Below are 19,589 nucleotides of genomic sequence, written 5' to 3' on the forward strand. Positions count from 1 at the left end.
TGGAGACTGGATTTTATGTATTTTCAACATTATTCAGCCTTTCCCTCCATCTTTTTCACTTTCCATCACAGTTAAACCACAAATCTGGTGAATACCACAAGCAAAAAAAACTAGTGTATCTTTCCAACTCGTCATGTTTATTGGCTGTGTGTTTAAAATGCATGTGTATGTGTGTTCAGGTAAAGTGCGCTGGCAGGATTTCGACCAGGATCTGTACGTTGGAGCCACAGTCGTCCGACCGGGTCAGGATCCGTACGCCAGGAACAAATTCAACCAGGTGGAGAGCGACAAACTCCGTATGGACAGAGCCGTGCCTGACACAAGACATGACCAGTACGTTTCTCTGTTATTCTGTCATCAGCACGTGCACACGCACACAACAGATGATGTGATCAGACCACAATTCAGTCCCTTCTAACCTTTATGGTTGCATGTGAAGCTGCAGGGATTGTGTGCGTTCATGCTGTCCTTTGCCGTCTGTGCGGCTGACTAATTGGTACAAGACTGGATAAAATCTCTTGGAAACTCCCTCTATTGTCGACTATCATATGAAACCAGGAAGTAGCAGCAATAGACACGCACTGTTCACTGTCGGCTCCATTCATAACACAAACCGCTGCTAATAGCTGTCCATTGTTCTGCTAGGTAAACTGGTGAGAAGGCAAAAAGAAAATCAGGGCATAAAATCTCACAATAACTGATATTATTCAAATAAAAGGGATCCAAAAGATAGACTCTTCTGTCTGCCAAATGTTCTTGTGGTCTTACTGATTATTATGCAGGATATCAGTCATACCCAAAAGCTGCCTATTTCAATCCTCGATGCTATCTCAGTTCTTATCTGTTGAAGTTAAATTTGATGCCCTGCAAAGCTCCCTGAAGTTGGCAGTGACCTGGTATTTCATTGAGCAGAGCATGAGCATTTTGCATTTCAACATTAAAACCTGCAACTAAAGTTAACATGGCCCTTAAGAGAATGAACTGTTGTAGGTTGAAAACATTGAAATAATTTATCCTCCCCTATTTCCTATCAAGAATTATTTCCAAACATGCATTTCAAGTTGTGGAAAGTGACTGAATTCGATGTATGATTCAGTGTGTGACACCTGCTCTCAGTGCGTGATTCCTGTGGTGTACTGGTGGAGCAACTGGCCACCACATTTGCATGAATGCCGTCACGTTACATAAGATTTTCTGGTACTTTGAATGGGTTTGAGTGACATTCACAAGTCTTATACAGACAATCTGCCTTTCTTTACAGATGGGAAAAAAACAGATTTTTGTCTTGAAATCTGAATTAATTTGTGAGTTTAATTATGCACTCATTTATATTGTTCTTTTTATGCTTAATTAACATTTTTTGACAACTGAAACCTGCCCACAAATGGAGCGGAGCAGCCGACACTGTCATCTTAAAACAGTACGTCGCCGTATTCAGCCAGTGTAATTCAAAAACTATTCCTATAAAGGCAGTGGTCTGGCCTCACTGATGTATTGACCTAACAGAGACAGCTAGAGCCATTAGCCCACTAAAAGAGCGGGGATGTGTCTCCTATTGATCCGGTAGTGATGTGTCATTTGCACAGCTTGCAGCAGCACTGATTGTGACTGGTTGACCAGAAATAAAGAGCCTGGCTGAGGGGCTGGGGGGGTTTCAAACCAGGACTGCTTCAGGGCTTCAGCACAGGATCAAAAGAAATTGTAGGCTTATTCAGCTATTAAAAACACACACACAAACACACACACACACGTTTGGTTTCCAGCACAAGAAATGTACAGGTCGATTCAAGATTGATGCAGCTGCATATTGACTGTTTCAAGGTGGTGCTGCTCTGACAGACATGGTACTGGGACAAAAGGACCGCGCACATCATGCACACACACACACACACAGACAGACAGAGTGTACTGTGCATTCAGCATTTATGTGCTTTTGTACACTACATACTGTACATCTGGTATGTGTTGAACCTGGGGAGAGAAGCAGTCCCACAGTGATCAATGCCCCATTTTCTCCTCTTCATCCTCTGCTTGGCTCACCGTCTCATGCAGAGTCACCCATGTTCCTCACTTTTAAGTCGCGGTGAGGATTTGTCTCTGTTGGACACACACATATACACGATCTCATGGGATTTTGACCCTGCGGTCTGTAAAACCCACTGTCAATCCCAGCTTCAGCAGAGCATTACTCTGTGTCTGTTGGTGTGTGTGTGTGTGTGTGTGTGTGTGTGTGTGTGTGTGTGTGTGTGTGTGTGTGTGTGTGTGTCTGTCTCTTCATGTATACGTGTGTGTCGGCGTGTGCTGAATCCCATTCACTGTGTTCATGTATTCAGAATCTGTGCAGGGAGTGGTTCCAGCTCGCAGCTTTGCTCACACGTTCAGCTGTGCGCTTATGTGCGTAGGAGTGTTTGTGCTTGTGTGCATTCGTACACGTGCAGGCATTTATGTTTTTGCCGTTTGATATTTTTTTCTGTCTTTTTGTTCCTAATTTCTGTGGTTTCTTGTTTGTTTAGTTGCAGACATAAACAATGGAAGTCAGAACTGCCGGCCTCCAGCGTCGTCATCACCTTCCACAATGAAGCTCGCTCTGCTCTGCTGCGGACTGTGGTCAGGTAGGTTAATGGTGTGTGTGCTATACACTTCAAAAACTTTTCAACTTTGATTTGTAGGCTTACATTCTCCTTTTTAATACTTCCTATACATTCCCTCTCTCTCTCATTTAGTGTCCTTAAGAAAAGTCCTTCTCACTTGGTCAAAGAGATCATTTTGGTTGACGACTACAGTGACAACCGTGAGTAATGCACGCAGACAACCCTAACAAGGTCAGGTGTAAATGTGATGTGTGTATCATCGGTGTGGCACCTGCTTTGTGTGTGTTACAGCGGAGGACGGAGCGCTGCTGGGGAAGATCGAAAAAGTGCGAGTGTTGAGAAATGACCGCAGAGAAGGTGAGAAGAAGAAGGGGAGAAGGACGTTTTATATCATTTTCATCTCAATGCAGTTATTTATCCAGTCTGTATGGTTGAGGGGGCAAAAATATTTGTATTTGTTTTCTAGTTTTTTCATTTTTTTGCAACTCGTGTTTGCCTCAGGACTGATGCGTTCAAGGGTTCGTGGTGCAGACGCCGCCACAGCACCAGTCCTCACCTTCTTGGACTCTCACTGTGAATGTAATGATCACTGGCTCGAGCCACTACTGGAGAGAGTGGCTGAGGTACACACACAAACACACACACACACACACACACACACACACACACACACACACACACACACACACACACACACACACACACACAAGTGAACACACACAAGTGATAGGTCAGTAGATATTTCTGTGTTGTGCTGTTGAGAGAGACACACTTAAAGTCAAGTGTAATAGTTTCGCTTCCCTCTCTCTATAAAAAACTTGGCTGAAGTCATTAATATATTTCTGTTTAATTTTTGTGGTTTACTCAGTCTCCATCAGCAGGGTTTGTGTACTTGCACAAAAAGTTGCTCTTAAACTCTATTGTAAGTGGACTTAAAATGGATTTAGACCCAATTAGAAAAATGCCCAAGAAAAGTCAATAAAACAGTGGACATGATTCAGAGTGGAAGGATCCCTAAGAGGCTATCTCAGTCTGCTTATAATTGCTCCACAGTAGTGATAATGTTATTCATATCTGCAGAGGGATTTGTTTTTCCTTCTCTCTTTCACATAGAGGTCAGAGGTCTGCTACACAGCGGCACCCCTGGAGCGTGTAGTCAGTCATTGTCTTGTTAACAATCATGTGAAAAACAAGGAGCGCATGACAAGGCTTCAGTGACACGGGAATGTTTGGACTCTTTTCGTCTAAAAGCACAGTTTCACAGCTGCAGAAAATCACGTTACGCTTTTCTGATCCGTAATGGTGCAAAAAATATAGCTTATTTCTGAATTAAAATGTGATGTTGGAAACGGTAAGCATGTAAGACAGTTGATCAGAACTTTTATTCTCCTTGTGAGAGCAGTCAACCATCCAAGACACCAGGTTTATTTGACTTTCAGGTTCATACTTTTATTTAAGGTGTCTACTAGAAAATGTTCACATACTTTAATGTTCAGAAAAGATGTTATTTTTCTCATATTGTCCGATGCTGCAAAGCTTCTATTCCCCCTCTGTCTGAACGCTCCGTTTTAGCTCCTGTCTCTTTAAGGCCGACTCTCCTCTAATTGGCCGGCTCTCACAGGCCTGAGCAATCATCACTATGTTTAATACATCTTCCCTGCCGGCGTTTTTGCAACCATGGCTATGCCACGAGTGGTGACTGTATAGGTGGATTGAGCATTTTGATACTTTCACAGTATTTATATCGCACCAAGACCTGCTTTATAATCAGAATAGACAAGGAAATCTCAATTTCTTCAACATGGGACGTTTAAAAAGACCAAAATCTCACATGTTCCTTATTTTCTAACCACATCGAGCTGTAAAAGGAAAAACAGAATCAACACAAACTGAGCTCTTTCACACATTAACAGTGCGATGATGAGTAAAGTGAAGTCTTTCAGTAATGACTGGAGAGGGAACGAACTTCCTGATCAAATGTAAGCTCAGAGTGAAGTGGGACACTGTGTCTAAAATGGAGGTCGTTCTTTAAATATTCATGTGATATGAGTGAAAATGGTCTGATTCTGCATTTGATCCTCCCAAACGTGGTGTTTTGTCATTCCCAAGTTAATAAATGCCTGCATGCCAGATCTAAAGCATTTTGCTGTCAGAGTAATTGACTTTGCATTCCTTTGCTGCAGTTGCACTTTTGAATAATGAATCACTCGATGCAGAAGAGGAGAGAGAAGGAAAAATGAGTTCTGTGTGGGTGAAACCCTCTCATGTCATTTCAGACTGTCTCAACCCAAAATAAACAAACTCTCTCAGCACCTGGAAGCTTGTTTCTGTTATCGTTTCATACAGGCCATTTGAGCAGTCGTCGCTCTGAGCTGCTGTGTGATGTGGCTCTGTGGGTTTGTGCTCAGGGTTTGATTTGGTGTGGAGGAGACAGAGCTTTATAAACAACGATAAACTAAACATATGAATCATTTCTGTTGAGGGCAATACCTACTTCTCAAAGTCATCTGTAGCTGCTTATGATGGTCCCTCTGTTTGACAAGACTTACTTAATGTTGCTCTGAATAAGACCTTATTAATAATTTTGTCTCTGTCCTTCCCTCTCAGGACAAGACCAGAGTAGTCTCTCCAATCATCGACGTCATCAACATGGACAACTTCCAGTACGTAGGAGCCTCGGCCGATCTGAAAGGAGGTACAGAACACAAGTAGAACACACATGTGACGTCCCGTGTAGGTCAGTGAGAAGAGCTCCACAATAAGGCTGTGTGTTGGTTAGATTTTAAGACAATTGGCTTTTTTGTAACAGTTTTAATGACTATGCTGTTGTGTCACTAGCAACATTAACACCCATTGTTTTGGCATCCAGCGCTGTATTTCATAAACAGCTTTTTACTTAAGGCTGCTGTCGCTGTTTCTCACAAGTATATACTCGGCATGTTTAGTCTAACAGCTAACTGGATTCAAACTGTCTACCTTACTGCAGGTTTGACTGGATTATGACAATGCGGGGCTTTCATAAAGAGACTAGGTTAAAGATCCTCTCCAGACATGTATACAGGCACGCAACAACTTTCTAATGTGTGTCTGACATAGTTTATAAAGAAAAAGGAATCATTACTGCATTAAAATCTTTAAAATCACTTCTCCTACTTCCCTGTAAGCTCAGTTCTCAGTGTATGTGCAATAGAGGCTTGAAGTTTCCACATTACTCTTGTGTGTGCTGAACATTGGACCAGGATCGGTGTACCAACTATTTGCGATCTCACAAATCACTCTCATAGGCCGAGAAAAAGTTATTCTACAGTCAAATATGTCAGTAAACATTTTAAATTTGCCCGTTTGAGGAGTGTGGACACTATCATCCCACAATGCAATGCTCAGTTTTAATGGAGGAACTTTTCAAAGGAGGGAAGAATCAAAATTAATTGCTAACTGATCTAGCTCACTCTACTTGGACAGCAACTAACGGTAATACCATAGTACAAAAACATGTGAGCAAAACGTTCTCTAGCCCTTAACCAAACATTTACTTTCTTCCGCCATGTCACAAGACAAGTTGTGTACCAAAGTTTTCAAGTTGTTCTCCCAACTTGAGTGGTCACTTGCTTGCTCAACACATTTTTCCGATTACACATTACCCGACACCACCTGAACGCAGCAGAGTGTCTTTCCTCTGAGATGACTATCCCATACTATTTCCTTTACTTTCTAGTACTAGTATATGAAAGTGTGACACAGCTCCATATACTGTCAGGTTCATGGGTTGGACTGTCTCTGCTGACACATTAAAACATGCAGACAGTAGCTCAGGTAATGGCAGATGCATCCAGACAAATCTAATTATATAACCAGCACGCTACTTAATCCCAACTAATGTTCATAATTGTGTGTGTGTGTGTGTGTGTGTGTGTGTGTGTGTGTGTGTGTGTGTGTGTCTGTGTGTGTGTGCGTCTGTGTGTCTGTGTGTGTCTGTGCGTCTGTGTGTGTGTGTTTCTATCGGTAGGTTTCGACTGGAATTTGGTGTTTAAATGGGATTACATGACTCTGGATCAGAGACGAGCCCGACAAGGCAACCCAATTGCCCCCATTAAGTAAGACTCGCACTATCTGAGATAAAAACCACTCACACACACAACTGACACACTTTTGTTTGCCAGTTTCTACCAACTGTTAATCTCACCCTTTTCCTCACTCTGCCCCCTTTTCTCTCTCTCTGCCCCCGCAGGACTCCGATGATAGCAGGTGGTCTATTTGTCATGGATAAGGAATACTTTGAGCAGCTGGGAAAGTACGACATGATGATGGATGTATGGGGAGGAGAAAACTTGGGTGAGTGCTGCTACGGTGCAAATGCGGGTTCAGTAGTAGAGTCACAGTCGGAGCATGAAGCAGCAGACAGATGATGGTGGTTAGGAGATGACATATGACTCAATAATGGATGTCAGAGGAATAGGAAGTCTTAGTCAGTGAAAGAAGCAAAATAAACAGTGTGTTAAGGAGTAGAAAGTAAAGTGGTAGCGACAGAAAATAAACTTAAACTGCTGTCAGCGTTTACCTTTAATATACGTAGCTGCTGTGATGTGTCGCACCCTGACTTATCAGCCTCTAAATATGACAGCGTTTTATTAGAGGTATTAAAGGTCTCATATTGTGCTAATTTTCATGTGGATACTTTTATTTTGGGTGTCTACAAGAAAATCTTTACATGCTTTAATGTTCAAAAAACACATTATTTCTCTCATAGCAGCACCTCTATTCATTCTCTCTCTGATTGCTCCATTTTCGTGCCTGTCTCTTTAATACTCCGGTCTCCTCTGACTGGTCAGCTCTCACAGGCCTGAGCAGGCACTGTGTTTCCACATCAGCTCTGATGGAGGTTTTTTGTGAACACGAACGTGGCTGAGGGTGATGACTGTGTAGCTGTGACATCGCGAGTCTGACGGCTCGTTTAAAGACAGTTTCTAAATACAGGCTGTGCGCATTACTCCGGAGATTGAGCATTTTGATGCTTTAACAGAATTTATGTAGCACCTAGAATCGCATTGAAATCAAAAACAATATGGAAATCTTACTTTCTACAATATGAGACCTTTAAAGAAACACACATTCATCTTTCTTGTAAGAGTTAGATGAGAATGATACCAGAGACCTCTGTCTCTTCAGATACATTTCAAGTCTCTTAAGTGATGAGAGATGCAAGATAAGATAAGATGTACATTTATTGATCCCTTGAGGGAAAATTCAATTCGACACAGCAGCACAGGAAAAGAAGCAGCAGTGCAGGAGTAGAAATGTAAAAAACAATATGATAAGAATAGACCCAAAATAAATGGAATTGATCTGCAGTTTCCGTGTAAATGTTCCTGAGATAAAAGAAAAGTGGAAATGTTTTTTAAGAGTAATTGGACGTCCTTTCCACTGAAGTGTCAAGTGAAATAACATCTTCCATCTTGTTTGAGTGTGCCAGATGTTTATACAGCTGAAAGTCTTCCAGGAAGACTGCTTTTGTTTATCCACACTAATCTATTTTATTTGTCTTACTTATTTGACCTTTATTTAACAAGGCAAGTCATTAAGAACAAATCCTTATTAACAGCGGTGGGCAGGCAAAAAGCAAAGCCTCCCAGGGAGGGGAATTGGGGAAAAAAAGATCAGTAATTAACACTTAGCAAAAGTTTGAATGTAAAGACAATGATTTGTTGTTGTTTTTTACAGGGAGCTATGTGTTGGACAGAGTCAGAGCCGCTCCACTCGGCTGGCAGTCTTTATGCTAAGCTAAGCTAACAAACTACTGGCAGCTTGATATCTAACAATCCGCAATGTGTGGTATCGATCTTCTCATCTAACTCTCAGCAAAAAAATTATAAGCATATTTCGCCAGTCTTTGCAATTTCTTTCCATCGTAACGACTTTTGGCTCAAAAAACAAAAAAACTCGCTTATAAAATCTGCACCCTCTCTTGAGACTTGATACTGAAGTGGCACCGATGATGCGTCTCCCACACTGTGATTAACTCATGAACTCATCTTCGGTCTCCATGCCAAGAAAAGTGATCAAGAAGAGAAAACCGTTCAGTAATTCGGTGGTCATATCTGGGGGAAAGAGTCCTCCAGACTTCAGTTGATCTTAGAAAATTACAGTGTTAATGTGATAATGATTATAGTCGGTATTGAGGGAAAATAACCACAGTGTACACAATGGAGATCATTTGCAAACAGTAGAATGATATAATAACAGCCCCAGTCTCCACGATGCTTTTGTCTGAATGCAGTTGGGAAATCGCTGAGTATAAACAGAATGATTCATGCTCCTCTAGAGACAGCACAATGATTCAGAACTGCATTGACACTTCAGATACTGGTGTCTTTGTGTGCTCATTTAGACAACACTTATGCAAATGCCGACAATGTTGGAGAGGGAACCTGACGATATCGACACACTGAAAACATTTATGAGGTGCAGATGTCCTGAGTTGACTTCAGCACAAGACCTCTCACATCCTGCTTCTAATAATGAACTGTGACATATTTACAGAAACAGTTTGTTGTAAGTCTTGTGATCTGTGTGTGTGTGTGTGTGTGTGTGTGTGTGTGTGTGTGTGTGTGTGTGTGTGTGTGTGTGTGTGTGTGTGTCGGTGTGTCGTTGTGTGTGTGTGTGTGTGTGTGTGTTTCAGAGATCTCATTTCGTGTGTGGCAGTGTGCTGGCAGTCTGGAGATCATCCCCTGCAGCAGAGTTGGCCACGTCTTCAGAAAGCAGCATCCATACACCTTCCCTGGGGGCAGCGGGACTGTGTTTGCAAGGTAACACAGACACACACACACACACACACACACACACACACACACACACACACACACATAAAAAAATGGTGGAGCAGTCAGTAACCATTCAGGCTCATCACATGTGTGTGTGTGATGTAAGCGGGCGGCTGTTCAGCAGGCCTTCTCCTAATCGGAGGGTTGGTGGTTCAATCCCCAGCCCCACCTGTCCACATCGAGGCGACTTATCAAATTTCCCAAAACGTCAAACTATTTCTTTAGAGGGGAAACTTGAACATTTACAGTTCAGTCTGCTGATGAAGACTCCAAAACAGCTACCACAATGTAATGATGATGAACTGAAACCATAAGGACATCTAATCTAATATCAGTGTGTTAATACATTTATTTTGGGGATATAGTGTAATCATGATTTTGTTTGATGATAGGGCCAGATTATCAACTCTTGGATTTTGGATATATGGATATATATACATTGCTGATGAATGTTTATCAAAAATCTCATTGTGCTTATATTTTGTCAAAGTATAATTAGTCATCCCTTCAACATTGTCGCAATATCGATATCGAGGTATTAGGTTAAAAATATAGTGATGTTTTATTTTGTTGCCCAGTCTTAGCATTTATGAATTGCTTTTGAGGAGATTTCAAAATATTGAGATATACTTTGTGTACTGCAATATAGCTGATAAACATGGCAAAATTATTAAAAGGGAATATTTTTTCATTTCAGTTATTACATCTAGGGCTGCACAATAAATCGAAATATTATTGAAATTGAAATGTGGCCCAGAGCAACATTCAAATCATAGAAGCTGCTAGTCTTTTTTAAAAAAGATAAAACATGTGACAAAACAGCGTTATAATGAAGTACTGTAGTGCTGCAGAGATGCAGCAACTAACTAATGTCAAATCATCAGGATTTTAGTATTTTTTTCAGTGAAAATGAAAACTGTGAATCAAAAACCACTAATCATGAATCATATGATAATCATTATATATCTGTTAAAATAATTGCATTTTTTTTTTTTTTACCATAACATGCAGCCCAAATTACTTTCCCTCCGTGAAACGCTCTTAAGACGTTTTCTTTTACTTCATTTATTTCTGATTTTGTCCCTTGTATCAAGTGCTGTTGCGAACACTGGAACATACATTATTTATTTTACTACAGCTTTGAGAATTAAACCAGTGTTGGATAATTAAAACCAAGCACTGACAATTAAAAAGCAATTAAAAAGTAATCACAGAGAAAAAATTGTCTTCAGATTTAGAAAGAATGCTCTTATTAAATATAGAAGATCTGTTTTTGTCTCTGTGTGTGTGTGTGTGTGTGTGTGTGTGTGTGTGTGTGTGTGTGTGTGTGTGTGTGTGTGTGTGTGTGTGTGTGTTTGTGTGTGTGCGTTTGTGTGTGTGTGTGTGTTGCCCTCTAGTTCTGATGCATGTGACAACATAATCACTTAACATCAGTCCTTGGGAACATGATACGTGGAGAGATACGGATCTCCTCTTTGAAACTGTCTCTAACCACAAGCATCCACCCCTGGAAACGAGCCCAACAAACCCACACAGCCCTGATTAAGAGCATCAACAACCTGATAACAGGGAACAGGGAATTTAAAGTGCCTATGGTTTCTCTGGAATAAAAACATGAAGCCAAGGGGTGGAATAAACCAATATGTGGAGTATCTTGAGTATCAGCTAATCGCTGTCTTAAGTATGTGTTTGAAACAGGCTTTCTGAGATGCTTAAAGATAATTGTGGTGCCTCTTTAATAGGGGTGTCACACATTTTGACTCTAAATGAAAGATGAAAATGACTGAATGTTTCCTGACAGCTGTGACCAACAGATGCTCAAGACGTAGAAACAAATCTAACAGCGCACAAGAAAAGAGCACTAACATCTTAATACTACTTGACTGGGCCTTCAGCCGGATGAAACCAAGAAGAAAAGACTCCAAGTTTGAACTTCATCATTAGATCACACAGTGTCATAGCCTTTATAACGTGTTGGCTCTGGATATGACTCAGCTTCAACGCCTCCTGTTGACCGTGGTCCCAGTATATTCTTATCAAAATGTGTCTCAAAAGTAGTTGCATAATCCTTTCCGACACTTCAAGATATCTTTCATTAATTGATTGGGTGGAGCGATGTTCTCAAGTATCAGCCTCAACAATGCAGAGCGGCTTGTCGGTGCTTTTAGAGTGCTTCAGTTGAATGTCTTGCCCTTCAGTCTGAATAAAGCTGCAGACACCCGCTCTGTGTCTGCTGCAAGGGACCCTGGGGAGCTACCAGACAGCGCACGGTTTGTCTGCTCGGATGACTTTATAATTGTTGTGGGAGTTGCATTTCCCAAATATACAGCTTACGTATATTGGACATGTGGAGATGGGACCAAAGTGGAGAAAGGCCCCTCTAGGCCTCATATAAAGCTCCCTGTAGAGTGCATTGCCTCTGTTGCTGGGGCACAGGTGGATCAGGATGAAATTCAGAGATTTCTGCACAGCTGGTTCCATGTTGAAAGTAGTTGTTGTGAAAAGTACTGACACAGCATCTGGTGTCACCTCCAATGAATTTTTAAGTTCTCTGATCTACAGATGCCAGTGTCCATGCTTTGGGGGATTTTTATTCCACTAAATGGGTGCCGGCAAAAGCTAGTCTTAGGTGACACTTACGGTAGCAGATGTTCACTGTGTTGGCGTTTTATATCTTCATTGGTGTAAAAGGCTCCCAAAAGTCATACTTAAGTAAAAGTAAAGATATTTTGTTGAGATAGGACTCCGGTAAAGGTGAAAGTCACAGTACACAGTGTTCTTTCTGTCTCGTCTGTCAGAATTTACATTTCCTCCAATACAAAAAGGCGAATTGCAACACTGTGGTTAGTTATTTGTTCCAGCAATGAAGGCAGCTTTCCGGACACATCTGCAAATACAAGTTCTGTAGCTGTCTGGAACTGGACACGTTTTAGCTGTGTTTGACGAATCGAAAGATCTTTTCCAGCAAACCTGTCATCTAGAAATAATATATGGGCAAGTTGTGTTCGACTCCAGCTGACACACAGTCTGACACCACTGTGTTAGATCATCAGAAAAAATGGAAATTCAACAAAAATGTCGTTGGACTTCATGTCAACACCTTGCTGTGCTTGGCAGCGCGCACACACACACACACACACACACACATGCACACTGTTGACCAATGTCTGCAGTAACTGGAAAAATAAACACACCTTTGTCTGTTAAACCAGTGGAACTCTGCCCTCTAATGGCTGCAGAGATTTATTAAAAAACTATCAAGTGAGAGCAGGACTGAGATACTTCCAAATCACATACTTTTCCTTTGTACCTTTAGCATGCGCTGCAGCAATCAGGACATAATACTTTGTCATAACATCATGCCTTGAACGTTGGCCCTCTCGCTCATACATCCATCGCAGTCTGACACAGTATATTGATGAATTAACTGCACACACCAGACACAATGAATGTTTCGCACTTTCACTTGAATGCAGTGTCATCTGTCATTGCGGCTTCTGTCATCTGTCAATGAGCTGTCGTCTGTCTGTGCTCTCTCCGCGGGCTCAGTCAATGTGCCCTCTCATTCGCTGCGTCGAGGATTGTGGGTCAGAATAGCCAGGAAAGGATGCTGGCTTGCGTAATGGAAAATGTGACCAGATGCAGTGGGACATCCTGGTAGTTTTACCTCCGCCAAGGATGTTATGTTTTCAACCGTGTCCTTTTGTTGGCTGGTTGGTTTGTCAGCAGGATTACACAAAAACTACTGAATGGATTTCCATGAAACTTGGATGGAGGATGTGTCTCAGCCCAGTATAGATCCCATTAACATTAGGGCGTTTTTTGACTTTTTTTGTTAATGATGAAAAAAAATTAGGTGTACTTAGGTGGCTGGTAACTCCTTTTTCTCCACGCCACTCACTCATCCTTCATTTTTCTCCCCTCACCCCTCTCTCAGGAACACGAGGAGAGCAGCAGAGGTCTGGATGGACGAGTACAAAAACTTCTACTACGCTGCCGTCCCCTCGGCGCGAAACGTCCCCTACGGAAAGTAAGTACCATGAAGTGTGAGCCCTACAGGAGTCAGACAGCTTGATATAACTAGATCATAAAATCACAAAGGCAGCTACATGAATGGGCGTATTAATTGGATTGCCAATTAGCAGCGTGTCAGCTGTAAACGAAGTCAGTTACCCTTTTTATTCATGTGACACCAGGCAGTTAATGTGGCTTGAAAGAGAGCAAGAAGTCAGAGCTTGATTTGCTCCAATCAAAAGACTGCCATATTATTTGACATGCTTTAAGGATTAGTGGTTAATTATGACACGATATTCCAAGGCAAAGGAACATGATGGACACAAATGGCTCTGGTGAAGAGTACCAAGAATCAGATGGCAAAGCTCCATGAAAAAGTGGTAGATGGATATTCAACTGGCTTGTTAGAGGTTATAGGGCTCATGAATCTCAACATTTACATGGTTCCCAGAGGAGGAATCTGAATGATTTGGGTAAATAAAAGGCTAATATCCAAGGTGCAGTTCAGTAGCCTAACTGTGTTACTGGATCAATCTATGTTTTCTATGGTGATTTCAGTTACTTTGCTGCTCCTTGCCTATTTCCACTTTTCTCAGCTGAGGCTACACAAGAGTAGGTGCTCTCACATTCATACAGTGTTTAGTATATAGAGTGCTTAGTAATAAGACAAAGATAAAAATGCTTATTATGTGACCTTTTGGGAGCACACTTGGCATCTCGCTCCAGTGCAAACCGAAGCTGTTATTTTCCCCAGAGGATGAAGCCTCAGACGTGACCTCGGCCTCCACTGTCCGCCCTTACAGACCGGCAGAGTGGGAGGGCTATAATTCAATCAGTGTCGGGAAACATTTTGGTGATCAAACCTCTAATTCTCTCGGTGCGTCACCATCTCTTTCTCTCTCGCTCAGTATCCAGAGTCGTTTGGAGATGAAGAAGAGATTAGGCTGCAAGCCATTCAAATGGTACCTGGAGAACGTCTACCCTGAACTGCGGTAAGAAAATGAGAGACTTTGATGGAATATGATGGGGTACACAGTATGACACAATATATAATCTTGGGTAAGCAGACCGAAATTACATGTAGGAAACCGTCTCACCTGAACTGAATTTGCAGTGTTACGAGGACCTGGTTTGTAGGAGGCCACAGCTATGCCAGGAGTAGCACTATGACTGTGATCTCCTCTGTGCTAATGCTTTACACTGTGGTGACACTAATGACTAACCCGTGCTAGCAATTATGACTCAGGCACATTATTAGATGTTGGCAGGTTTTCAATTTGTCACCTACATGAATGAGATTATTAGTGTCTGAACGTAACATATCTAAATATGAATAATTTCAAATGTAATAACATAAAGGTTATATTGTCTAATTTATCAGATGAAAATCGTACATTAACTTTCTATTTCATTTTCTTTGGCTCTTACCTTTCTTCATTTCCTATTAAACAATTAAGTTTGTGTTTGTGTGTGCTCAGAGTCCCAGATCACCAGGACATAGCGTTTGGAGCCCTGCAGCAGGGAGGAAACTGTCTGGACACCCTGGGTCATTTTGCAGACGGGGTGGTGGGCGTCTATGAATGCCACAACGCTGGGGGAAACCAGGTAGCGTTACAGGGACGACACACACAGGTCAGCTTGTCAAACCTTACTCCAAAGACACCAGGGTGGCACTTGGTGGTGGTGAGAGCCCACGAGGTTAAAAGATTCAACAATTAAAGGTCAAATGCTGCACAGACTGTAGGACCTATAAAGAGGGAATGTGTCTATATATGTATATCTATACAGAATTGTCTATTTGTCAGTCCACCTGCAAACTTAGCATTTGTGCTGAAAACTCAGCTTACATTCAGAATATCTGTACATGGAAGGATTTTAACATGATTCTTGGAGGTGTATATTTCTTAGAGCACTTTGAATGGGAGGATGTGTTTATGTGCGTGTGTGTGTGTGCGCCCAGTTTCTCAAATAGTTCGTACCTTAAAATAGAATGGCAGGTGTGTTCTTACTGGGAAAACTGCCACGGAGAGTTAAAGACCATCAGCTTTACACGCCTGGTTCACCCCTGTCATTTTACCAAATGGCAAAACATATCACATGAGCAGTTTTTCATTTTAGGAACCAAACGTTGGCAAATCTAGCTTGAAATTAACTGTAGCAAACAAAGACGCTTCATTAAATTCAGGTTGCATGTCTTGATGGAGAATAATAACTGTCTTCTTGGGTGTTGGTTATACTGAATTGAAACAAAGTCACTGAGCCCCACTACTATTATCTATTGTTGCTATTTGTTAAATCAGCGCAGTACGATAATTGAGCAACTGTGTTCCTCTTTATTTGTTCATGTAAAGAGGGCAGAGCTGGTCTTAGTAATAGTAATTGACTCTTTCACAATTTTTACAACTCTTCATATTCCATCAGCTGCTTCAAAACAAACTTTTAAAGGCAGCTGTGCAGTTTAGCGTCAGCTTTTCAACAAACCTTGAAATATTCCACATCTTCCAGACATTATTGATATTACTCAACTTTTAAAGGCAGCCGTGCAGTTAAGCATCAGCTTTCCTACGTCTAGCATTCACAACACACTTTCTTCAGAAATCGCCTTCTCTAGTTGCAACTTGGTAAGCTCAATGTAATTAAGTAATTGGAGTGAACAACTCAATTTCGACACACTGTTTTTTGTTTAAAAAATAGAACAAAACTTTGAGGGAACACGTACTCTGTAGCTGTATTATGTTATAAAATTAAACATAATATTGAGACTCCACTTGGGTCATTTCTTGCTCAGAACCCCAGTGTGTTGGCATGCAGATGTGTGGGTGCATTTATACTAATATTTTGGCATCTTCTTTTGTTAAGGAGTGGGCTCTGACCAAGGATAAGTCAGTCAAACACATGGACTTGTGTCTGACTGTGGTGGACAGAACGGCTGGTTCGCTCATCAAACTACAAGGCTGTCGAGAGAATGACAGCAGACAGGTAAAGTTTGGTTGGACCGGAACTGAGCCGTTCTCTCACAAACATTTCTTGTATAGTTACCCACTACATATTTTGTTTATGTCATGACATTGTTGTGTCTCACCAGAAATGGGAGCAGATCGAGTCCAACTCGAAGCTTCGTCACGTGGGCAGTAACCTCTGTCTCGACAGCCGCAGTGCCAGGATGGGCGGACTCACTGTAGAAGTCTGCAGCCCGAGCCTCAACCAACAGTGGAAGTTCACCCTGAATTTACAATCATAGGGGGCGCTAGAGACCCTGGGAAGAGTTGGATATTGGATAGAGACACAGACAGACTCTGAGGCCCGGATAAAGAGATGGAAACGGACTCGAGGAGAAAAGACAAAACTTGATGGATTAATGGATCCCTCTCGCTCTTCCTCAGAGATGCAGCCAGGCAGGTCTATACACCTCTCCCCCTCCTCAAAATAAACAAGACAAAGAGCCACACCCAGTGGGGGAGGGGCTTGTAGACCATAATGGAGTAAACAGGAAACTGACTGTATTTGGTGGATGGGTGTAGACGGTGATGATCATGATGAGGAAAGAAGCTTTCCATCCAAACTACATACCTCAGTGTTTTTTCATTGATGGTTCCAGATGAAAATGGCGAGTGAAATCTTTCTGTTTCTTTTACTTTCTTTAATGCTGGTGAAAAAACGTTTTTACTTTGTAATTATTTTATTTTCCTATTAATATTTTTTATTTCTTGCTGTTAATTCTCCACGGAGGTTCGCAGGAGCTCTTTTTTCGTTCTCGAGAAAGAATTGGATTTCGGTGTGGTCGCTCCCCTCCGGTGCTCTCTTTGTTTTTACCACACCTCTGTTGTGGTTTTGTTGAGTGGGTGTAGAGTGATGTGAAGGGAGGAAATGGACTTGATTCCTTGAGATTTCCTCTCGTTTTACTCTCATTGGTTTACAGGATCGACGGAGAAAAAATCAGCCGAGGTGGAAAGCTGTGTATTCTGCTTTGTTTTCTATACAGTTTTTCCTACAGATTGTGTCTTGGGGGGGAGGGGAAGGGGCTTCAGGGAGGAGCTTCTCTAATTAGGATGGGGCCTGACACCGGATTGGCCGGAAGTGCAGTTCCTGAAACCAGGAAGTGTCTTGAAGCCCACCCTCAGGGTTTACTGTTTGTCTTCAGGCTGTGGCACTGGCTGCTGCAGCATCGTCACTTCTACACCATTATGTCTCTAAAAGAAACAAGAAACAAATCTCTTCTGTTTTTTTTGTTTACTTCTATCAAAAAAAATTATGGAACCAAATTTCAGAAGGATGTTTTGTGTTTCAGGAATACGAGAGAAGCGATTAAAAGAGTTTTTCTTCACATGTTCACGCTGCTCTCTGACGCTACGGTTCAGTTTGTACATCTTCTTTTTCCTGCACAGATCATTTCCATTTGCCTGTGTCTATATTGGCTTAGTAGGAAGGCTAACGTCTTATAATCACGCTCAAACTGCATTTAAAGTTGCAGCTTTTTCCCTTGAGCTGACAGATGTTGGCTCTAAAAGGCTCATATGCTTTTGCACGGCAGTAGAAGGAAACACCGGTGCTTGTATGTGGCTAACATTGACATCCCTCTTTTTGTTGACAAAGTAAAGCCTTGATTATTCCAGCCTGAGAACAGATGTCATGCAAAAAGAAAAGTACTGACTTCAGTCAAACTGTATGAAATGTGCATGCACATGTGTTCTGAAAAGCTGCATGTATCACCACCAAGCTCGCACAGCGTCACTCGGTCAGTAGCAGTGTTTTCCATCCACGTGTTTTTTTCTCTTCGTTGTGCCTGGTAGATGAGCCATCTGTTCGTAAGTGTGAAGCTGCAATAAACAAGGTTTTACTGTTTGTCCTCACTCTGTTTCTGCTGAAGGTGAGCAGATTTTTTTGATTGCACGCACAGGACCGCTCAGAAAATGAGAACACGTCTTGTTTATTTTAGCGAGCCACGTTATTCTCATAACGATATTTCAGTGTCGCCAAACAGCATTGTGCCAGTTCTCCGTTTTTCCTGTTACTCCATAGTATTACTGATACTATTTGCAGCGCACGTGTCTGTTTACAACGCTAGTCTTTCCTGGGTTCTGTGATCCTCTGTGCTGTTAGTCACTGATGAGTAATGATGGTGCTGTTCGGGGAAATTGTTTTTGATTAAATTTTGGAGTGACTCATCACTTGGCAGCTTCAAGGCAACTGGATTAACATAAAACATCTTTTTACTGTACAACAGAAATCACATGTTGCAGCCTCAAGTGTTCTTTAATGTCAAATATCCTCACACGATCCTTACTCGTAAATTCTCCTTTTTTTTTTTTTTGTTTCGCTGTATCGTCTGACACTTTTCCATCCCCCTGAACCATCACCTGTCTTTTCTTTCCTTCCATTTTGTTCCTTGAACACGATGTGCGCCTTTGTCTTACACATTCATCCAACTGTAAAGCAGAGCGAGTAGAGTGGAGAGAGGTGCAGCCGAGACAGCAGCTGGTTGAATGGCCTATCCTGTGACTTGATAGGTTGCTGCACTGTGGGCCTGCGGGTACGAGGCCAGACCCGAAGGTGAACCTAGATGTGAGGAGAGTTTTGTGTTGCCATGGTGACCAGACTCGAGGGGCCCAAAGCGGATTTAGGGTTTCAGTTTGGATTTCATGATGGGTGAATTTACTGAGAAATAATGGTAAAGGGTTTTTGTTTTTGTTTTTTTGCCATTCTGTTTTGAAAAAAAGAAAAAGTTGTCTTTATTTTATAAAAATGTTGCAAATCAATAATTGTAATACTGAAGCGCTGATTGGAATTTAAGTGTGCGTTGGTACAGTACACCGCACTACCACACATTTTTAATGCTGCCATCTTTCCACACACGTTTTTTTGGTTTTGCTTTGAAGTTTGTGATTTCTTCTGATACGTTGGGTGCAGGCACTATCATTTTACATCTCTTTCATATGTATGATGTCAGATCTTGATCTGGTCATGGGGGTCATTGGTGTCATTCTGACACTCAAGTATTAACATTTGATTCTGAAATGTTCATTGTGAGAACCTCATGGAGGTCAAAGTATCTGGCCCTTCCTCCTTGTCAGTGAGGGTAACATGTTTTTAATGGTGTACAGCGCCCCCTGTTGTCCCACTTCTTGTGGGTAACAAGTAGAAAACCAGAAAAGAAAAGAAAAAAGGG

The 19,589-nt window shown here is 41.7% G+C and overlaps 1 protein-coding gene across 2 annotated transcripts in view; it reads left to right on the forward strand.

Annotated features, from left to right (window-relative positions):
• Positions 1 to 17,746, forward strand: part of galnt2 (UDP-N-acetyl-alpha-D-galactosamine:polypeptide N-acetylgalactosaminyltransferase 2) — a 53,431-nt gene extending 35,685 nt beyond the window's left edge. Inside the window, exons 3-16 of one of the 2 annotated variants that reach the window (XM_073464330.1) lie at positions 180 to 333; positions 2,514 to 2,612; positions 2,724 to 2,791; positions 2,883 to 2,948; positions 3,093 to 3,214; positions 5,199 to 5,286; positions 6,598 to 6,685; positions 6,820 to 6,923; positions 9,268 to 9,394; positions 13,347 to 13,439; positions 14,332 to 14,415; positions 14,902 to 15,028; positions 16,283 to 16,402; positions 16,509 to 17,746. In XM_073464330.1, coding sequence (XP_073320431.1) covers positions 180 to 333; positions 2,514 to 2,612; positions 2,724 to 2,791; positions 2,883 to 2,948; positions 3,093 to 3,214; positions 5,199 to 5,286; positions 6,598 to 6,685; positions 6,820 to 6,923; positions 9,268 to 9,394; positions 13,347 to 13,439; positions 14,332 to 14,415; positions 14,902 to 15,028; positions 16,283 to 16,402; positions 16,509 to 16,664 — 1,496 coding nt within the window. In that variant the 3' untranslated portion in view covers positions 16,665 to 17,746. Of the gene's footprint in view, positions 1 to 179; positions 334 to 2,513; positions 2,613 to 2,723; positions 2,792 to 2,882; positions 2,949 to 3,092; positions 3,215 to 5,198; positions 5,287 to 6,597; positions 6,686 to 6,819; positions 6,924 to 9,267; positions 9,395 to 13,346; positions 13,440 to 14,331; positions 14,416 to 14,901; positions 15,056 to 16,282; positions 16,403 to 16,508 lie in introns of both variants that reach the window. The other variant, XM_073464331.1, reaches the window with a different exon arrangement.
• The last annotated feature ends 1,843 nt before the right edge of the window (positions 17,747 to 19,589 follow it).

Source organism: Pagrus major, chromosome 4, assembly GCF_040436345.1.
Source record: "Pagrus major chromosome 4, Pma_NU_1.0".
Classification (NCBI taxonomy): domain Eukaryota; kingdom Metazoa; phylum Chordata; class Actinopteri; order Spariformes; family Sparidae; genus Pagrus; species Pagrus major.